The sequence below is a fragment of the Filicampus tigris genome, chromosome 14 (assembly GCF_054856515.1).
Source record: "Filicampus tigris isolate MCC_2025a chromosome 14, RoL_Ftig_1.0, whole genome shotgun sequence".
NCBI lineage: Eukaryota > Metazoa > Chordata > Actinopteri > Syngnathiformes > Syngnathidae > Filicampus > Filicampus tigris.
The window spans coordinates 10,671,601-10,691,980 of NC_141230.1; the positions used below are offsets into that span (position 1 = coordinate 10,671,601).

Consider the following 20,380-nt stretch of genomic DNA (forward strand, 5'->3'; position numbering starts at 1 on the left):
ATAGGGCCATGTGCTTCCCAAAAAGGTGTATGACAAAAATGCCATTCAAATCTTGACAAAATATAAATACATACATGCAAAATATGTGCTCTTAATATATTTCATTTTTTATAATACAGTACATTTCTCAATGCATGTACAATACTGTATAAGACAGCCACTATTCAACAACAAAGGGTTTGAAGCAAACAACAAAATAACCACGTTGTGATTTTTTTTTCAGTATCAAGGGCTCTGTTGTATAACAAATACCATTCAAGGAAGGCACAAAATTGCTAAACAGCACACCAACATGAAGTACAAGAACTCATTTTATGCATTTTTTCACAAAAATCAACTCAATCCAGTTTTTTTTATTACTGAGGCACTATGTTTGTCCTACATGTAATTCTAAATCAGCAAAAAATTATTAGGCCTATTCACATTGTAGTACAGGGCAGTATAAGACCCGGTTCAAGCCCAACCAAGCCATGTCTCCCATCTAGTGGTGAAAGGTGATTTTACAACTTAAAACTATTCAGTGGAACCCTCGCTATTTGCAGGGTATAGGGACTGGGCCAATAATGAAAATGTGTATATAATTGATGCTCCCTGAAATGCATTGGGGAAAAAATTTTTTTTTTTTGTAAAACCCCGAAATTCTACAAAAAATGCTAATCTCCAACGTACATTTTCCAAAAACAAAGACATGTTTTTTTTATTAAAAAAAATTGAAAAAGACACACACACACACACACACACACACACACACACACACCCCACACACACACACCCCACACACACACACACGAGTGGGTATTCGGGAGTCAAGGAAACATGTTTATAATGTACCCCCAATTTTATTTTCAAAAAAATATTGGAGAAAATTAATCAAGGGGTCTGGCCTGTGGGACGCCAGTTGTCCATCTCTGATATAAGAGTTTTTCTTTGCCATATTTTTCCAAAACTATGAGATCTGTCATTTTTCCTTATTCATTAAAATATGTGTATTCTCCAATGATGCAGTGAGTTGTAATTTGATTTGTTTGACATGACTTTGTAAGCCTTCCAATCCAACAATGATTTAAAAATTTACCCTGCAATGGTATTTGGAAATGTAATACGTAAATGTGTCTAAATTAGGCAATGTTTTGTGCATGCGACACCTTTTTTTTTTTTTTTTTACTGAAAACAGAAAAAACCCCTGAAAAAGTCGGTCAAGCTTGACACGCACATACATGCAGTGTAAGACTATTGAAACGTAGGTAAAAAATTCTAACATGACAAACCACTTGCATTGTCTTGTGGTACTTAACTGGGAGGGTGACGAGCTATACAGAAACGGTTCTACCCCCTCCCACTGGTAATGAAGTGGTACAGTCCGTCCCGTTAGTTGATTGTGGTCGGAGTCCCTCCTTCGCTCAGCAACAGCCGGTCGATTACCGAGCGGGTAGACATGCGAGTAAGCGGCTGCTCCTGACCAATAAACGGACTAAATGATGAATTTCTATCGCTTGGCCGTTTTAGTAGGAGCATTGGGTAAGTGCAATTGTTTTGTTTTATATCGATTTAGTTCAACGAGAACGTCTTTATAACATCAGCGCAACAGGTTGAAGCCTCTTTGAACCGCTTCAACAGCAGACGATGCTTCGTATCAAAGCGCTTTGCGTCATATCCTTTGATTTTGTTTGCGTTATCAGCGTTTTTATTTTTTAATTTTTTACCGATTTCAACTTCTTTTATGCACGCATAAAAAGACAACTAACTGTACAATAAACTCCTGTAATTGCGTTATTATGTGCTTATGTTACTAATTATTAACGAAGAGGAACTGATTGTTCAGCATCAATACACCAATAACAACAACCTAATAATAATCCCTTCTATATTGCACCGTAATAACCATCAAATAACCATAAGAATGATAACTGATGATTATAAGCACACCACGATGAACCACACTAAATATATTTGTACGATATCTTTGCTGTAAAATAATAAACGTGTCCCTCCAAATTATGTGATTTTTTTATTATTATATTCTTTAAAATATGTATTAAGTTTGAAACAAGCTTAATTGATATGATCTGTTAAAATGGGCAGGGCCCTCCATAATGAAACATGAGAAGATGCAATACAATTATTTTTGTTTGTACCTTGAAAACATCTAACACATTTGAATGTTTTTGTATTTACAAAACAATGTACTTTTTTTTCATCAAACATAGAGCTACATAGTGAGTCTTATCAGTGTTACGTTTTGGTTTGGACAAATGATTCAATATAAAGGAATGTCCAACTGAGTAAAAGCAGGAAATGTGGAAAGGAAAAGACTGACAGGAAACATGCCGCTTTGTCACTGGTATACATGTTTAAAACAGGCTTTCCCGTCATGTATTGCCGTAACATCCATAAAGAACACAACCAACATGATTCAAAAAGTCATGTGGCAAGAAAATATGTGCCTGATTCACAATTAATAAAATCACCTAGTTTAAAGAAAATGCCCATTTCCGACTCTGACCCCATATTTTGTAAACCTTGATTTGAAGCACTGTATAAGCACAACAGCCATCTGCCTCATTGCACCTTTTATCAAAGCAGCTGTCTAACCCTTGCTGTAAACACCACTTCACTTAACATACTGAAATGACATGGTCAGGTTGCTCCGTGCTTCCACTTGCTGACTGCATTCGTGGGATGTAACGGTTCACTATTAATCCTTAGCAGTCACTTGGTCTGTTCACGCGCAGCTGGGCCAGGCCTGATCTTCTCATTGGTTGAGAGGGAGTAAACTCCTGCCCCTTTCTGGTCCTCAAGTGGGACAGGAGAAGGGGGTGCAGCTTGCAAACAATGGGAAACAAAGCGAAGACTTGTGGGAGGAATTTCGGCGCTCGGTCACCTCCCGGGCTGTGAAACGACATACTCATCATAATACGTATGCGGGAGAGGCATTTATGATTAAGCGGCACGTTAAGATTTTAAACTGACTTTGCTATCAGGTATGTCTTTTGTAGGCGGTCCCTCCCGTTTTTCAGTTATTTCCCGTCTTTAGGAGTTGTTTACAGCGATTTCCTGCCCCTCCTCAATTGAACTTAACACGGTAGAACGCGGCCACAAGTGTCTGCCCGCTCCATCCACCCCCTCCCTCTGTGATGACTACCCCCTGCCTCTATATACTCCCTCCTAATGCACCCACTCCCCGCACACACATTGGAATTTAACCCTCCTGACCCTGGCAGCCTCTCCCCCAACACATTCACGGAACGTCTGCCTTTTGTTTTTATACTGGACAAGTTATCTACCAAGGCTGCATGTTCAGGTGCAAAGTGGTTAGCTTGATTGGTTAAGCCAGTCTTTCCCAACCTTTACTGTGCAAGAGGCTTTCTTTCACATTGGAAAAATCTCAGGGCGCCTCACCAAACAAAATTGTCACAAAAAGTATATACAGTGGTGCCTTGAGATTAGATACAAGGAACCTGACTTGAGAGTTTTTCAACATACGAGCCATTATTCAGCTGCCGTTTATTTGCTAGCTCAATCTTGAGATAGAAGAGCACTTTGGCAAATAGTCAACAATTCTTCGAAAAAGAGGCTTCAAGTCTAATTATTAGTTTTTACGCAATCATGGTTTTTGGATCTGGTTTGAAAAAAGTTATACTCGATCACCGATTTACTCAAAAGATGGAGCAATAAACATATTTAAACAACTCGTATATTACTGTACAGTTGACCCCTTCATAGCGAAAATGCATTGGAAAAAACAATTCTTTCAAAAACGCTGATAAACGTTAAATGTAACATGTAACGTTTACATGTTTTGCAACATCTCCTTGTCTAACATTAATGCAAAAAACACATCAAGTAGCCTTCCCCTGCTCCTTTTTGGCTCTTATTTGGAAGCTGGCTGTGTTGTACAAGTGCCCACAGACTGCAGTGACTATTTTGTCATACATTGTTTGTCCAGTTTTTATCTGCCGTGTATGGGCCGAGTATGTGACGAAGTAGCACACGTGAAGTAGCACGTTCTCAAAGCCGTTTGGCTCCAGCGATTTCCGTGTTTGTTCAAACAACATGCCGGCCTGCTTGTTGCATCTGTGATTGGCTGAATGTGCACGGCTGTAAGTTCGCGTAACTTATACGGAGCAATGAAAGCTATTTTGATAGCCAGAAATAGCTAGAAATTGCATAACACACATACTGTAGCAAGTTCTTTTTTTTACGTAAATGAAAGGGATTTCAGACTTTTTACCAGGAAAAAAAAAAGACACTTGAGGTTTCAATGGAGGTTTGCTCCCCCTCAAAATGAAAATTCAAATTTTTTTAAATACAGTGAACACCGAAAGAGTTTTTTTTTTTCCCCCATAACACCTCATTCGTATGTGTTTTGTCAGTGTGCCTGTGCGATGGCATGCACGTCACGGTGCCGGAGAAGCAGCAGTACGCCATGCTCTTCCAGTCGGTGGTCCTACCATGTCACTACCAGACGTCCTCCACCCAGGCGCCGGTGGTGCAGTGGTGGTACAAGTCCTACTGCCACGACCGTACCAGCGACTCCTTCAACCTGCCTCACCGCCTGCTGGGTGCGCAGGCCTCGGAGACGGCCGGCAAGTCCCACCTGGACTGCGCCGACAGCGGCCGCACGGTTCGGGTGGTGGCTTCGGCGCAAGGTTTAACCATGACGCTGGCGGAGCACTACATGAACAGGGACATCGCCATCATAAACAGTAATATCATTGATTTCTCTTTTAACGTTGTCTTAAGAATTCCATCCATCCGTTTTCGATACCACTTGTCCTCATTAGACCCTGGACTGATCGCCAGCCAATCGCATGGCATATAGCGAGTGTTTGGCGGAATCCTCGCATCTCCAAAACCATCACTTTCAAGGAAAACCCCAAACACTGCATTTTTGTTTCGCCATTAACGTTGCATTATAAGAAAACAAGCCATTCTCAACACCTTAGATTGGTCAATATTTTGTAAGAATAACAGACCCACGTTGGGACTGACCAAAAGCATCGATTCCTGAACAAATATGAAATGGACCAAATTTGGACCGTCCGACAGTGACGATATGGGATATGAACCCACAGTCATCCACACTCACATTCATGCAATCATGATGAATTTATTAATACAATTTTTAGTAACATGAAAATGTAAAATAAAATTATAAAGTATTTTGTATTTATTTCAAATCTTGTTTTAATAGTAAAATACAGTAAAATAATAATGTTAATTTTTAAGAAATTATAATGAATTTAATTATCATTAATTAACCACTTATTCAAATAAATGGGATTTTATATTTCTAATATTTTGTATTGTTTACAAAAAAATTAAATTATTTCACTGAATAAATGAATACAAACTAATTAATTAGAAAAACGGGCTACAATATTATTATAGAGCTATGGAATATTGAACAGAAGGGACCATACGTATACTTTTGTACACCACTGATTTGAAGTCTTTAAATCGATAATAATGACGATACCGTCTGAATATATTCACAAAATGACTTAATCTGTGTGAAATTTGGGCCTGTTTAATTGAATGCAAAGCTGCTATAATTGCGGGAAGCCATGGCTTACCTGATGATCTGTCACAGCGCACTAGTTTGCCGCGACACGCTGTTTGGGAATCACTGCCCAAATTAAATCCCTTTTGTATGTACCTCACAAAAGGCCCAAACCACCTGTGAATACAACCCCCGTTTATCACTTCTTTTCAACTGTGGACCCTTTTTAAACACCAAGCCTTATCAGGAAAAGGCACACATCTTCTCATTATACGCTAGTGTGCCACTTTCAACAGGAGTGATGCATGGCGCACTAACCTTAAAGCGGAAGTCAACACCCCCCAAAATATTTGTTATAATGTGTTCTATGCGCCTTCACTAGTCATGGCTTTCTGATTGATATTGCATTTGTGGAATATGAGTTAAGTAGCAAAATCAACCCGTTTGTCACTTTTGTCGTCTGAAAATGAATCACAGCTGGTCAGGGCGACCAATCACGGTTCACTGAAGCTGAGCCATGATCGGTCATTACCTAAGCCCTGGACAACTGTGTATGTTGCATCAAAATTACTCTGACAAGTTCAAATTTTCCCAAAAGTTACTTGAGTAAATCTAACGGAGTAAATGTAGCGCTTTGCTGATATGCTTTGGTGATAAAGTAAATTATGATTATAACCTCATACATATTTAATGTATGACAGTCAATCAGTTCATAAAACCTAGTTTCTCATTTTCGCGCAGAAGCAGACCTGCGCATTGGCCAGGTACAGTGGGGCGACAGCGGAGTGTATTTCTGCAAAGTCGTTGTCGCTGACGACCTGGAAGGCACGGATGAGGGCCAGCTGGAGTTACTGGTGCTAGGTATGAAAAACGCTTCATTAGCTGCACACTTTATTAGATACACCAACACTTGCATCAAATGACAGCGATGATAACGTTCAATTTTGATTGATAGTTATTAAAGCGGAAGTCAACCCAAACATTTTTTTCAAGAATTTGTTCCCAGCAGGCCCACTAGTTGGAATACGGCATTCTGATTAATTTTGTGTTTGTTAAGTTATGTAGCAAAATGCACTCGTTTTTAGTTATCTGTGGTGGCGGCCATTTTGTCTTCTGTCGACTAAAAGTGACATCACAACTGCTCAGAACGACCAATCACGGCTGACCTGTTTTCTGAACCTGAATCAGTGATTGGTCGTCGGGAGCAGTTGTGATGTCATTTTCAGTCGACAGAAGACAAAATGGCCACCCCCAGAGATGGCTAAAAACGAGTGGATTAACACTTATTCCAAAAAACAAAAATATATCAGAATGCCTGTGTTTCAACTAGTGGGCTTGCATAGAACATATTCTTGAAAAAAATATGTTTGGGTTGACTTTCACTTTAAACGATGTTTATTATTATTATAGGTTGCAAATGTGCCCCTCTGTCTTTTCAACTGTCATGTTGTAACCAGTAAATGTAGCATACATCTCGGCATTTCAAGCAGAACATTAAAAAGCTTCCAGAGACCACCAAATGACTCTTTGCATGCTCCTGATTCTCCATGACTGACCTTTATTTCCTTCCCTCCTCACCATTTACTGAACGGAACCATTGGGTGCAAGTTACTTTGACAAACACAATGATATGCAGACATTCACCCTACTCAGTCATTAACAGGGGCTCTGAAACTTATTTGGTACAAGGACCCCTTACAGGGGGGATGTTTTTCCATGGACACTCTCAAAATCCTAATGCCAAATAAACAAAACTACCGCAAAATGGCATAGGCGTTAAAAAGTTGGTAATTTTCAAACAACAAAGTGATGTTATTTTAATAAATTCATATTTTTTAATTTTAGAGGCTAATGTTGTACTGGTATTAGAATAAATAGTATTTTGTCCCCCCAAAACTGTGTTCTCTACAAGAACAAGGCACCTATTTAGAAATAAGTAGTCATAATCTCACCAAACTAAATTAGTTTTTTTATCCAAAAATAAGGTCATAATATTAAAGTCAAACTTTTAATGATGGAAGGGAGTCATCTCGTGACAAGTGAATTTCAAAAATACAATTTTATTCTCCTAATATTACATTATAAATGGCCTTTGATTCTGGAAAAGACACTTGTTATGTAAAAATCAGGACTAATTTCTCCAAAAAATACACTTTTTGTTCTAATAGAAAACCTTTATACATGCATGGATGTAAAAATGAAGTCATGATACATCACAGTTGTATCAGAGCTTTGAATTGTCCGAAAGCTAAGCTAAGGTACCATTTATTGCCGTTTAATTTGCCTATCCCCAAGCAAAAGTGCAGGTACCTCAGTTTAAAGAACGAAAGCAACGGAGAAATGTAGTGGTTTCCACACTGAAAAAACTGTCACCATGCCAACAGGCTTTGTTTTCAAGAATCTTCGGGGTGTGTTATGGATGGCTCGTGATGATGTGGAGCGAGTATAAAGTGCAAGACAAAAATGCGGTGTAGCTTGAGTCTTGACGCTGTTGCTTGTGTAATTGTGTGCTCACCTTTTGAGAACTAATCAGATGACTATCAAAACGAGTAGGCTTGAACTTAGTTGTGACCATAGCAACGTCCTCTTGTTGCGTTATTTAACTGGTAGAAAGGAACCCATTAATGATTTCCATACCAGTTTATCTGGTGTACATTTATTACCAATATTGTACTGAGCAGTCAGGACACTTCTTTCCTAGCTTTTATAAGTCTTTCATGGTCTCATTGGTACAATACATTTGTCCACATAATTGTCACTTTCCGAAGATATTGGCCTTAAAGAGACTGTGTGTAAAAAGCGTTGATTTTTTCAATGTTCATTCATTTTAAAAACCCATTATTCATTCAAATTATATGCAAAATAATATGTTCTATCACATCAACATACATATATATATATTTTATTTTTTATTTTTTTTATTTAATTTTTTTTATATATTACATAGGTCACACCTCACCGTACAGAATGCTGACATGTCTCGCCACCAACCTTGTGCTACAGATACCCGAAAGATACAATCATCCGATCACAAATTTGCTGGATCAATGACTACAGCATGTGTAACAAATGCAATGAACTTATTTCGGTAAAATTGCATACATCCTCAGGTGAACAGATAATGCAATTCTACGCCTGAAATGAAAATTGTAATTAATATAATAAACTCATTGTTCGGTTCAATTTTTATTTTCCTCTCTGAAAAAAAAAAAAACTTTTATTTGACATAATTTTATTTGACAATATATAGTCATGCATGCCTCACTGATTTGCCTGGTTCCAGCTACATTCTGTATGTTCAAAATGTAAGTATTTAGCATGTAGTAGTAGTAGTAGTGTTGTAGTATTTAAGCATTTTTCTTTTGGGTACATTTTTCTTTGACATTCATCCCTTCTGCCTTGCCAACTCTGCTCACATTCTCCTCTATTGCCTAAATTCTTAGCCCCTCCTCCAGGTAACTCCTCCACTCTTCCTCTTTGTGTGTTATGAAGTCTTGTGGTATGTGCATGGCTGGCCAGAGTTATGTTTTATCAGAGGGTGAACACACTTTTTTTCTTGTTGCTCCGTAGTTGGTGGCTAACATCTTTGCATCCTAGTTTTTCTTTTTAAATCTGTATGTCAAGCACAATAGTGATACTGTAATGCTTATAAGTAGGACCCTTGTTAGATTTTTTCCCACGGCAAATGTAAATGTAAACTGTGCCCCAGTTAACAGTACACAGGCCCACCTTTTGTCCCTTCACGCAGGTATTCCTCAGATGAAATTTAGTATCAAAAATGAAATATATTAAGAGCATGTATTTTGCACATATGCATGTATTTTGTCTGTATTTAAAATAGCAATTTTTGAAAGGAAGTGTGTTGTCCAATGTGGCCCCCGGAGTAGCACTGATGAAAAATTGAGCCCCCCTCAAGCATTTAAGTTGCCCATCCCTGATTTATTTATTAGTAATCAGATTCACTGTAGACAAAAAGTGGAAAAACCTTCCTGTGGGACAGCTGTTTCTATTTACCACTACTTTCTCAGAACTTTTTGGGGAAACCTACGTAGTATCACAAATGTTAGCTAAGCAATTAACAACAATCTGAGGAGCTCATTTAGAAAGACAAGGGCTAGATGTTAGGAAAGACTTTCTGTGGAGGCCGATTTCAATATTATGCTCATGCGGGACCTAATAGTCTAAGCCCCAAAATCAGCTAATTGTATTCACAAAATGATGTTATAATGGCGAAATACATCCATCCTTCCATTATCTATACCGCTTATCCTCACAAGGGTCGCAGGCATGCTGGAGCCTATCCCAGCTGTCTTCAGGCAGTAGGCGGGGGACACCCTAAATTGGTTGCCAGCCAATCGCAGGGCATGGCCAAATACAATCAAACAAAATTGTTCAGACTTTTTCCATTATTCACTGGTACATCTTCAAACATCAAATAAATTCGGCATCTTCAGCAACAGTGCCACTTTACAACATTAAAGTATTCATATGCACAGTATTTGTATTATCATATTTTGCCGAGATATGATAAACAATAAAGGTTTCAGGAAGATGATCTGGAGCTAAAATTTTAAAAAGAAGAAAAAAAAACAAATAAATAAAATCTGTGCTGATTTAAGAATTAGCCTGTTTCAAACAATGCGACTGAAGTTGAATGTCATTTGTTTTCATGGTACATGATTCAAAGTTTTATTTTTGAGTGTACGCGACTGAAACATTAAACAGTGCTTTTCAGTGATGCTGGTGTATTATTGGTAATTTCTTAAAAATACTTAACGATGCGCGACCGCTGACCAATAATTTAGCAATAGTTACCAATTTGGCCTGATCTTACCTGACTTCCTCTCTTGCTTCCTGCTCCCTCTGCGGACCTTCCCCGCTTATCTCCGTCTCTCTACAGGCAGGACATCTGAGCAGGCCGATATCCTACCTGAGTTTGATGTGGAGATTATGCCAGGTACATTTTCATCACTTTTCCTCAGCTCTATGCTTAGCCACCTTTACTGCATTACATCCTTTTTTACTCTTTACTCTCACTGGACAATTTATTTCAACAGATATTTGACAATAATGTGTTTGAAAGAGTGCTTGTCTAAGTTCCTTTGATTCTGCATGCATCAGGATGATAAATAGGAGTTCCCTGTAGTTGTCTGGAAATGTTCACTAAATCAGTGGTTTTCTTTTTTTTTCCTGTCAAATCCACTTTCTTCATGCTCAAACCTCCATGTGAAAGACTTAAATTTCGTCTATTCTTTGAATTCTTTTGCACGGACCAGCTCTGAAAAATATCAGCTCATGAATTTGTTTGTCGTCCTACATTTGTGTTTGTGTCCATTTGTAAATACGAACCTATGTGCAAGATGCGTGGCCAAACTTTGTGCAAGATGCGTGGCCAAACTTTGTTTTAATCACCAAAGATTCTCAAGGGATTTCACAAACAGATGACAGTTATACTGACATCCCCTGATCTAACTACCCCCCCCCCCCACCCCCAACTGGGCAAGGATAAACTCAAAAACCCCATATAGGGAAAAATGAAGAAACCTTGTTAAGGGACCAAAGAAAAGACAACAATGATGATGATAGGACACACTATGATAATCCTTTAAATGTTAAGTCAGAGTTGGCAGTGTATGCCAATCAAATATGGTTCCATATGCCAGATTGTTCGTATCATAATATAATATCATCGTATCGCATCATATATCATATCATATATCATATATCATATCGTCGCTGTCATGTGAAAAACACTTATGCCCATTTTTTTCAATGTTCTTATTTTTACGTGACTAGTGTTTCCGCGTTACAGACATCATTGAAAATTTTAAATGTTTCCAAAATTGGACATAAGTGTTTTTCACAGGACAGCGGCGATATGTCGTATAGCATATCATATATAATATGATATAATATTATATATCATATCATGTCATATTATATATCACATATAATTTTGTATTATATGAGATATCATATCAGATTTTTTTTTCGAGTCCACTTCTAGTTTGAAGTTGCAGGAAGTTGAGAGATGCCAAAGCACATTATGACATGACGCGGTGTTGTACGATGAGGCATGTCACAATACAATGCCGTATAGTGTGATACAATAATGACGGGACACCTCAAGATGTAATATCTAAGACTGTACTTGTACAGCAATATGATGAAATGTGGTACGACATGATATGATAGTTCTAGACAACACGATATGATCCAGTGAGACACGATGAAGTAGGTCCTAAGATGCTGTGCAGTGTTAGAAGTTATAATGTAGCACGATATGCCATGATAGAGTGCGTTTATGGGGATATAGGCGCCACCCACTTGCTTCAGCATGCAGGAGAGCAAAGCCAGACATACGTGTGTGTGTGGCTCTGTTACAGTCACCAGTACTAAAAAATACCCCCAAAAAACTCTGAAATGTGCTAAGCTTTTATTGTTTCATTTGATTGGCCCTGAATTCCGATCACATGGTCAGCCCGCGATGTCCCTCTAAGTAATAACATGATATGACGTAATACAGTATAGTATGATACAAATGACACAATCCATTAGAATACCATGTGGAATGGAACAATGTGGTGCATACAATACAATAAGATATAATACAGTACGATAAAACAAAATATGGTACAGTACGAAACAATATGGCATGATACGACACAAAGCAGTACAATATGAGAGGAAACAATTACATATTCTGTATGAGATGACACAGTACAGTATGATAAGACACGATGTGGCACAGTACAATATGAGCCAATGTGGAACAGTACAATATGTCACGATGCAGTACAGTATGATATGATGCAATACCGTACAAAAAAAATGTGATGTGATGTGGTATAGCATGAGACGACACAAGGAGGTACGGTAAATATATAGTACCCTATGAACCAATATGGCAAGATAGACACAGACACACGTTGGGGGTGGAATGCGGTCTCCAATTGCCCACGTCACACGGCCGACTACATCATCCAAAGTGGGAGATGTTGCAGTTTACCTGCCAATGTCATGCACAGACACCAGCGAGTCTAATTTATGGTGTCAAGGTACAATGCGATAGCTACAGTGTTCTGACACAATAGGCTATGGTACAGCACGATACAATACAATATAGTGTGATACAATACAACAGTACAATACAAGAAGTACTTACTACTAATAATAAACTACAATGTGACAATTCGATATGAAACGATGCAATACAATACAGTGCGATATTGTACAAACCGATACAGCATAGTGTGATAAGATACGATGCATGAATATACTGTAGTATAATACGACACTAGGCATTTTTCCCCCCTCCATTGAGCACAATCTATATTATTTTTAAACTTAATATTCACTGTAGGCGGCACGGTGGTCGACTGGTTAGCACGTCCGCCTCACAGTTCAGAGGTCGCGGGTTCGATCCCGGCTCCGGCCTCCCTGTGTGGAGTTTGCACGTTCTCCCCGTGCCTGCGTGGGTTTTCTCCGGGCATTCCGGTTTCCTCCCACATTCCAAAAAACATGCATGGTAAGTTGATTGGATACTCTAAATTGCCCTTAGGTGTGATTGTGAGTGCGGACGTTTGTCTCTGTGTGCCCTGCGATTGGCTGGCAACCAGTTCAGGGTGTCCCCCGCCTACTGCCCAAAGACAGCTGGGATAGGCTCCAGCACGCCCCGCCACCCTTGTGAGGAGAAGCGGTACAGATAATGGATGGATGGATTATTCACTGTAAATAAATGAAAATGAATATTACCACTTCTTCTGTTTTAATTAATCACCGGTGAGCTATTTTTTAGAACAGACATGTAGGCTACTCATGTTGTCATTAAGGCTAACTAGTACCAGCTGGCACCAAGATTTTATTTATTTATTTATTTACGGAGAGTGCACAATAAATCGACAGCAAAAAGGCATCCGTGTAAGTATTCTGGTGTTAGCACTAGAGGTGGGAATCTTTGGGCGCTTCACGATTCGATTACGATTTAGGGACTATGATTCAATTATAAAACGATTATTGAGGCATCATTAATTAAGCTGTTTTGATTCACTTTTTCACAACACACATTTTTATCGCACTGAGTAAAGGTTCACTTGCAATTTTTTAAAAACATTATTTGTCAGAAGAAAGAGATTAATTCATTTCCATTATATTTGATTAAACTGATGGAAATGCATGTAAACTGGAAAGTTACAGTTTGTGCAATGCTGTAATCAATAAATATTGACAAACTAAAATGATATAACAAAATAAATAGCAATATTTTGTAAAAAAATAAATAAATAAATAAAAAACTTCTGCTGAGGCTCTTCAACATAAAATTAGATAGATAAATGAACACAAAAACTTACTAATTGCAGCAAAATGGCCAATGGTTGGCCACTCGTGAAAACTAGTGGCAGAACCACTCACACTAAGTGACACTTCAGTGGCATTCGGTCGTGTCACTCAGTGGGATGGCGAACCTTGCAAACTTGAGCAGGTATCACAGGATGGATATTGCTCATTCATTTACAGATAAAGCATCCCAAATTGTTGCATTATACACTCTGTACAGCACACGTCAAGACTGTCAATCTTTCGAATGCTTTTCCTTTGTCTGCATTACAGAGTGGGCATTCGTAGGTTGCGTGGCTGTGGGCAGCATCTTGTTCCTGCTGCTGATGGCCATCTGCTGGTGCCAATGTTGCCCACACTCCTGCTGCTGCTACGTGAGGTGCTGCTGCTGCCCCGACACTTGCTGCTGCCCGCGACACTGTACGTAATTTCATGTCATCATCTCAAACAGCCCTTTGACTTCACTGACACTCAAAAGTTTTTCAAGCGCTTGTTCCTCTTGCAGTATACGAGGCCGGCAAGAAGGCGAAGGCGCCCGCTCAGATGCAAATGTATCCCTACTACATTCCTGGTGTGCCCACTGTGGTGCCGCTTGCCCCTTCATCGCACATGGAGCCAAAGCTCACCACTATTGCCTCTCTCCCCTCAATGGCCTCGATCCCTCCAGTGGAGAATAACCTGGCTGGAGGTGAATGTCATAAAAACATAACACAAAAACATGAAAAACAGTCAGCTAACACTTTCATTATTATTATTATTATTATTATTTAATCTCTGATGCGCTTCCATATGCAGTACAGTGCAAAAGTGTTAGGCCACTGGTGGTGTTGTTTTTGCAATTATGAGTTACCAACGAACATACAGAGAGGGACATTTTAAAAACACAGCAAATCATTATCCGATAATACAAAAAATAGATTAACAATCTGAAAACTCCCAAACGTCGATAAGATAAAGCATTTATCGCACACTCCCCTCCCTTTGGAGCCATTGTTTAAACCTGCCTGTCATAATACTGTAATACTCGACACCAGTGTTTCTCAACCTTTATTGAGCCAAGGCACATATCTCACATCGGAAAAGAATCTCACGGCACACCACTTAGCAAAACGATTCATAAAAAGTGGCTATACAGCGTCATTATGTACCTTCTGTTAGTGGATCAACATTTTATTGTTTTGCCTGTTACTATATGTGGTTGGCATAAATGAATTAACAAAACAATTAGAAAATACATATTTTTTGTCAAAATAATTGACATTGGATAATTTCCCGCGGCACACCTGATTATTTCTCACAGCACACTGGTTGAGAATCGCTGCTTTAGACTATACCCTTTTATTGTGTCTAAAAATGACTATACTATGTCTATATAGCTATTGTAAAAAAAGATAATTAAAATCACAAAGCTAGAAATAGTGGCCCAAGAATTTTGCACCGTACTGAAGTATGTTTTTGTTGTGGTCTACTTCTAACATGTGTTTGCATGAATTTAATACCCATAAGTGGCGGCACGGTGGTCGACTGGTTAGCACGTCCGCCTCACAGTTCAGAGGTCGTGGGTTCGATCCCGGCTCCGGCCTCCCTGTGTGGAGTTTGCATGTTCTCCCCGTGCCTGCGTGGGTTTTCTCCGGGCACTCCGGTTTCCTCCCACATTCCAAAAACATGCATGGTAAGTTGATTGGAGACTCTAAATTGCCCCTAGGTGTGATTGTGAGTGCGGATGTTTGTCTCTGTGTGCCCTGCGATTGGCTGGCAACCGGATCAGGGTGTCCCCCGCCTACTGCCCAAAGACAGCTGGGATAGGCTCCAGCATGCCCCGCGACCCTTGTGAGGAGAAGCGGTACAGATAATGGATGGATGGATAATACCCATAAGTCTACACACCCAATAACCATTTCCTTAGGAACACCCGCACAATCTTGAGCCACATGAGAACTGAATATGCAGGTGTACCTAATGTAGTGACCTGTGAGCGTATGCGTGTCCAGTCCTTGCATGTCTATGTGTACACAGTGCCCTCTATAATCATTGGCACCCCTGCTTAAGATGTGTTAAAAGCCTTAAAGTGGAAGTCAACCCAAACATATTTTTTCAAGAATATGTTCTATGCAAGCCCACTAGTTGAAACAAGGCATTCTGGTAAATATTGCGTTTGTGGAACAAGAGGCAATCCACCCGTATTTAGCCATCTCTGGGGGCGGCCATTTTGTCACTTCCGTCGACTGAAAATGACATCACAACTGCTCAGGGCTCAGGTAAAGACCAATCACGGCTGACCTGTTTTCTGACGTTGAGCCGTGATTGGATGTTACCTGAGCGCTGAGCAGTTGTGATGTCATTTTCAGTCAACGGAAATGACAAAATGGCCGCCCCCACAGATGTCTAAAAAGGGGTGGATTTTGCTACTTCACTCATATCCCACCAACGTAATATTAATCAGAATGCCTTGTTTCAACTAGTGGGCTTGCATAGAACATATTCTTGAAAAAATATGTTTGGGTTGATTTCCCCTCTTTAAAATTAATTCCATTTTTATTGCAGAATTATAATCCCATACTGAGAATTGTAGACAGAATCAAGCTCCTCCCATGGCCATCTCAGATCTCAACCTCATTGAAAACATGTGGAGGGGGCTAAAGGGAAGAGTGCAGAGGAGAGGACCCAGGTTGTTGGATGTTTTAGATGGATTGCGCAAAAAGAGGCTTAAAGATCCCTCTGTCTATTTTCCCACCTTGTAGAACATTATAGGAGAAGATTAGGTGATTGTACAAAGGGGTGCTGATAATTGTGGATTTTCATTTTTTATTTGATCCTATATTATTTAGAAAAACACCGAATTTATTAGAAGCTCAATAAAGCATCTTAACCAGGGAGCCAATAATTATGGAGGGCGCTGTATATGTATGAGTGTGTTACTGTGTTATCCACAGTCCGCAGTGATTTTCGCCTGAAAGCCATGCCGGACCGCAGGGGCTCTATGAAACTTCTGTACCGCATAGAAAATGATCTGGCTCAGGTTCCCACTGCCAAGATGGCTACACTCCAACGTAAGGCAGTGTAGATTAGACGATTGTGTTTAATCTGTAGCGTAGTGGATTTGTGGCTGTGAATTTGTGTCTTGCGCGATTTGTGTAAATTAGGTTGTGCTGGTTTCCATTTCAATCATCCTATTTATTTCATAACGTGAAATTGTATACTAGTATTATTTGCATCATTGAATGTCGAGATATGTGTGTCCAAACAGCCAGTAGCCTGTCAGAACTCAGCTCTCTCCATGAGGGAGTAAATGCAGATTTCAGACACACCTACCACACCGTCCAGATGAAAGCGCTGCCGCCCATCGCCGACGCTGACGATCAGTCAACACTGAGAGCGGTTCCGCGCGCACAGAGCAGAAGACACAGGCGGGAACGAGACAACTATTCTGACGATGAACTGGACAGGAGGTGCGTTTTGTTCGCTCTGCCTACGGAGGAATTTAGAAAATTGGAATTGGCATAGTAACCATACAATGCATTCATTCTTAAGAATTTGGTCAATTTTGTAGAGTAGATTGATGTATTTTGCATGATGGCATGCACGATGGCATTGTCGTCTTTGAAATGTGAAGAAGCCAACGAAAAAGAAGGACAAATGCTGCTCACGCTTACTCATCTGAGCTATTATGCTGACGTCCTCGGCGCATCTTTTGGCATAGTTCTGCAAAAAGATGAAGGAAAACAAATGCGCCCAAATCAAACAAAACACTCAAAGGCAATGTTTCGATACATGTGACCACATCGTGTCCCGTCCATTCCCACAGGTGGAACGCTCGCTCGGAGCACATCCAGAGAAAGACTTTGAGCAGGAGGGGCCGCACTGGCTCACTTGATGAGCTGGAGGAGTTTGCGCGGTCGTACGATTCCCGTAGCCGTCGGGCCGAGCCTCCAGATCTACGGGATTACAGCCCTCCTCCGAGACGCCGCTATCGAGATGAAGACGACGGCTGGGATCGTGGCAGCCCCTTGCCTTTACCGCAGAAGAGAAGGGGCACATGGGACGGCGAACTCGCCTCCCGACCGCCCCGCTACGGGGACTACGATGCCGCTTTCCTCACCCACGTGATGGAGAGTAAAGCGAGGGGTGACGGAGGCGGCGGCGCAAGGCGGGATGAGGACAGTGACACTCCCTCCAAAGGCAGCTCCAGAGGCAAGGGTGGCAACAGCTACTACAGCCGCTCCCCTAGCAACCGTCCAGAAGAGGATGACCCTTTGCCTCCATACTCCGAGTGCGAGGCGGAGCGCTGGTACCGTACCAGAGAATCTGTGAGAACAGAGCGGTTTGACCCCTCAGAGCCTGCCATGAGGTCGTTCTCGCACGTGCGGCCCCAGCAGGGGATGTCCCTCCCACCACAGGAGAAAGACAGGAGACGCAACTTGGTGAGTTATTTGTAGCAACAGAAAATGACATCCAGTCCACAGCGTTCTCCCTTTACATCGTGGCCCATTGTTCACACCGCAGCTACGTTGCTTTTTTTTTTTTCCGCGATATATTTTAATAGTTTTTTACAGCAGTGTTTTTCAAACTGTGCCAGTGTGCCGCGAGATATTGTCAGGTGTGCCGTGGGAAATTATTTAATTTGTGTGCCTATGCGGTCTAGCGCCTGGCAGTTTAAGCATGCCTTTACTACATTGTAGTACTCTTCTATGCCAGCAGGTGGCAGCAGCAGGTAGCTAATTGTCTTTGTTTAGAGACAAGCGAATTAGTGACGCATGTTTATCCAAACAGGCCCATGTTTCACACTGAGTAAGTATCAATATGAAACATTATAAAATACTTTTTTCTTTGTGTTTATTTAATCCCTATTCAAGACGTTATAATATAACATCATTCTTCAATGTTAAAACAATGCTTATATAAACAATATAACACTTATATTGTTAAAATAAGATTTTTTCCCACTATTTCAGCTGGTCATGTGCCGCGGGATTTTCTCAATAAAATAAATGTGCCTTGACTCAAAAAAGTTTGAAACACTGTTTTACACTATACAGTGGTACCACAGTAGAGAGCTTCAAGATTTGAATCTCAGCTCTGGCCCATGTGGCCCATGTGTATTATTTCTAAATGAAAGGAGGATTTAATCAAACAAAAAAAACTGAACTATTATGTATGGGCAGCGACTAGGGTTCACACAACTTTGTGGCCACTCTACCACATGAGCCATGTGGCACTACTGTGAGTTAGTAAATTACTGGTGTCTCCAAAAGGAGACCCCACGCCACCCCATCCTGACTCCTTTTGGAGGTACATGTATTCCGCCTGACATCAGTGATTTACAAAAGTCACATCAGGAGCACAATGACTCAGGTGGTAGGGTGGCCATCTCCCAAACTGAAGTTTGTTGGTACGTTCCTCAACCCTTGTGTTACTTTTTTTTAAATAAACTAATACAATGCAAGTAAAATTGACTAAAAAAGACTCCTTGTAAAATTGACTTCGAATTTCTGAGTGAAAAAGCTTTAATCGTTTTTTTTCAAGTAACTCTATAAATGTTTTTCTGTGTAAAATTATTATTCTTATATTATTATAAGTATTATTCTCTTCCAAGTGTAAATTTTACTCTGTTTAGCCTGGGGCCAAATATGGTCTTTTTAGAGTCAAATTACGAAATTTACTGCGTAGTTGGGATGAACTAGAACAGAGAGAAAAGTGGGAAAATCCACACATATTTTTTTTCCATTATTTTCCATTTTCACATGGCTGAAGTGGAATGACCACGTGTCCTTATACTTTTGTCCATATAATTTACATTTTTGCTCTTCCTGTCAAAAAAGCAGAAAGCTTCAGCAGAAGGCCAGGGCCATCTGACCCCTAGTCCTTGGAATGACAATACTGGCCTTTTATTTGCATGGCATGGAGGCATGTGCTGTGATACAGTATGAGGCTGCTCTATTCCTCCATTTCAGCATCTCTCAGCTTTCACGCATAGTAATAATATAATTTAGCTTTATTTTTGGGTCACAGTGATTCAGATGTTGCCATTGCTTGCGTCACCTACTAAACATCCAGACAGTATTTTTCAATGACCTGCTATTAACCCAGTCTCTTGCTTTTGGCTACTTCTGCCTTCTGTCTCCAGCATGGATGCATGGTCTCTAACACGTGGCTTTCTTACTGTATTTCCTCGACAGAGCACAACACTGAGCAGGGACACTCTCATAGTGTGACCATAGTTTCACACCCGTCCTGTTGGATCTAACTGCATCCTTTCCACCAGACAGTATGCGCCAGATTAATGACTTGATAGACTGGAAGGACTTTGCCAGTGCCTCACCTTTGGATGCTACAGGTTTATGGTTGCAACAGTGCATCTCAGGTTTGTTTTGTATTTGTGTCTGTTGTAATTAATGTAGATACATATCTTCCTGTTTGTAAACACTGAAACTTGCAATTGTTCTGCAGAAGTTATTTGCACTCTTCAAATAAAAAACAAAACACTGTAAAGAAATGTTGTCATGTTTTTGTCATGCCGCTTGGTAGTGGCTAGTATCACTA

The 20,380-nt window shown here is 40.2% G+C and overlaps 1 protein-coding gene across 3 annotated transcripts; it reads left to right on the forward strand.

The window, feature by feature from the left end:
* Nucleotides 1-1,350: 1,350 nt before the first annotated feature.
* LOC147136301 (immunoglobulin-like domain-containing receptor 2) lies at nt 1,351-20,327 on the forward strand. Of its 3 annotated transcripts, XM_086051767.1 has the most exons (10): nt 1,351-1,518; nt 4,374-4,706; nt 6,245-6,364; nt 10,404-10,460; nt 14,114-14,260; nt 14,346-14,528; nt 16,774-16,890; nt 17,088-17,289; nt 17,646-18,261; nt 20,017-20,327. In XM_086051767.1, the coding sequence occupies exons 1-10, from the start codon at nt 1,476-1,478 to the stop codon at nt 20,050-20,052; spliced, it is 1,854 nt and encodes a 617-aa protein (XP_085907893.1). In that variant the 5' UTR covers nt 1,351-1,475; the 3' UTR covers nt 20,053-20,327. The 3 variants fall into 3 exon arrangements, with proteins under 3 accessions (XP_085907893.1, XP_085907895.1, XP_085907894.1); XM_086051769.1 differs by lacking the exon at nt 16,774-16,890; XM_086051768.1 differs by lacking the exon at nt 10,404-10,460.
* Nucleotides 20,328-20,380: the final 53 nt, after the last annotated feature.

What these genes read in the sequence shown, in the direction of transcription:
- LOC147136301 (XM_086051767.1), top strand. Translation starts at nt 1,476, where the DNA reads ATGATGAATTTCTATCGCTTGGCCGTTTTAGTAGGAGCATTGG. An exon ending in TTGCTGCTGCCCGCGACACT is followed by an intron (nt 14,261 to 14,345) that starts GTACGTAATTTC and finishes TTCCTCTTGCAG; the next exon opens with TATACGAGGCCGGCAAGAAG. An exon ending in GGAGAATAACCTGGCTGGAG is followed by an intron (nt 14,529 to 16,773) that starts GTGAATGTCATA and finishes TGTTATCCACAG; the next exon opens with TCCGCAGTGATTTTCGCCTG.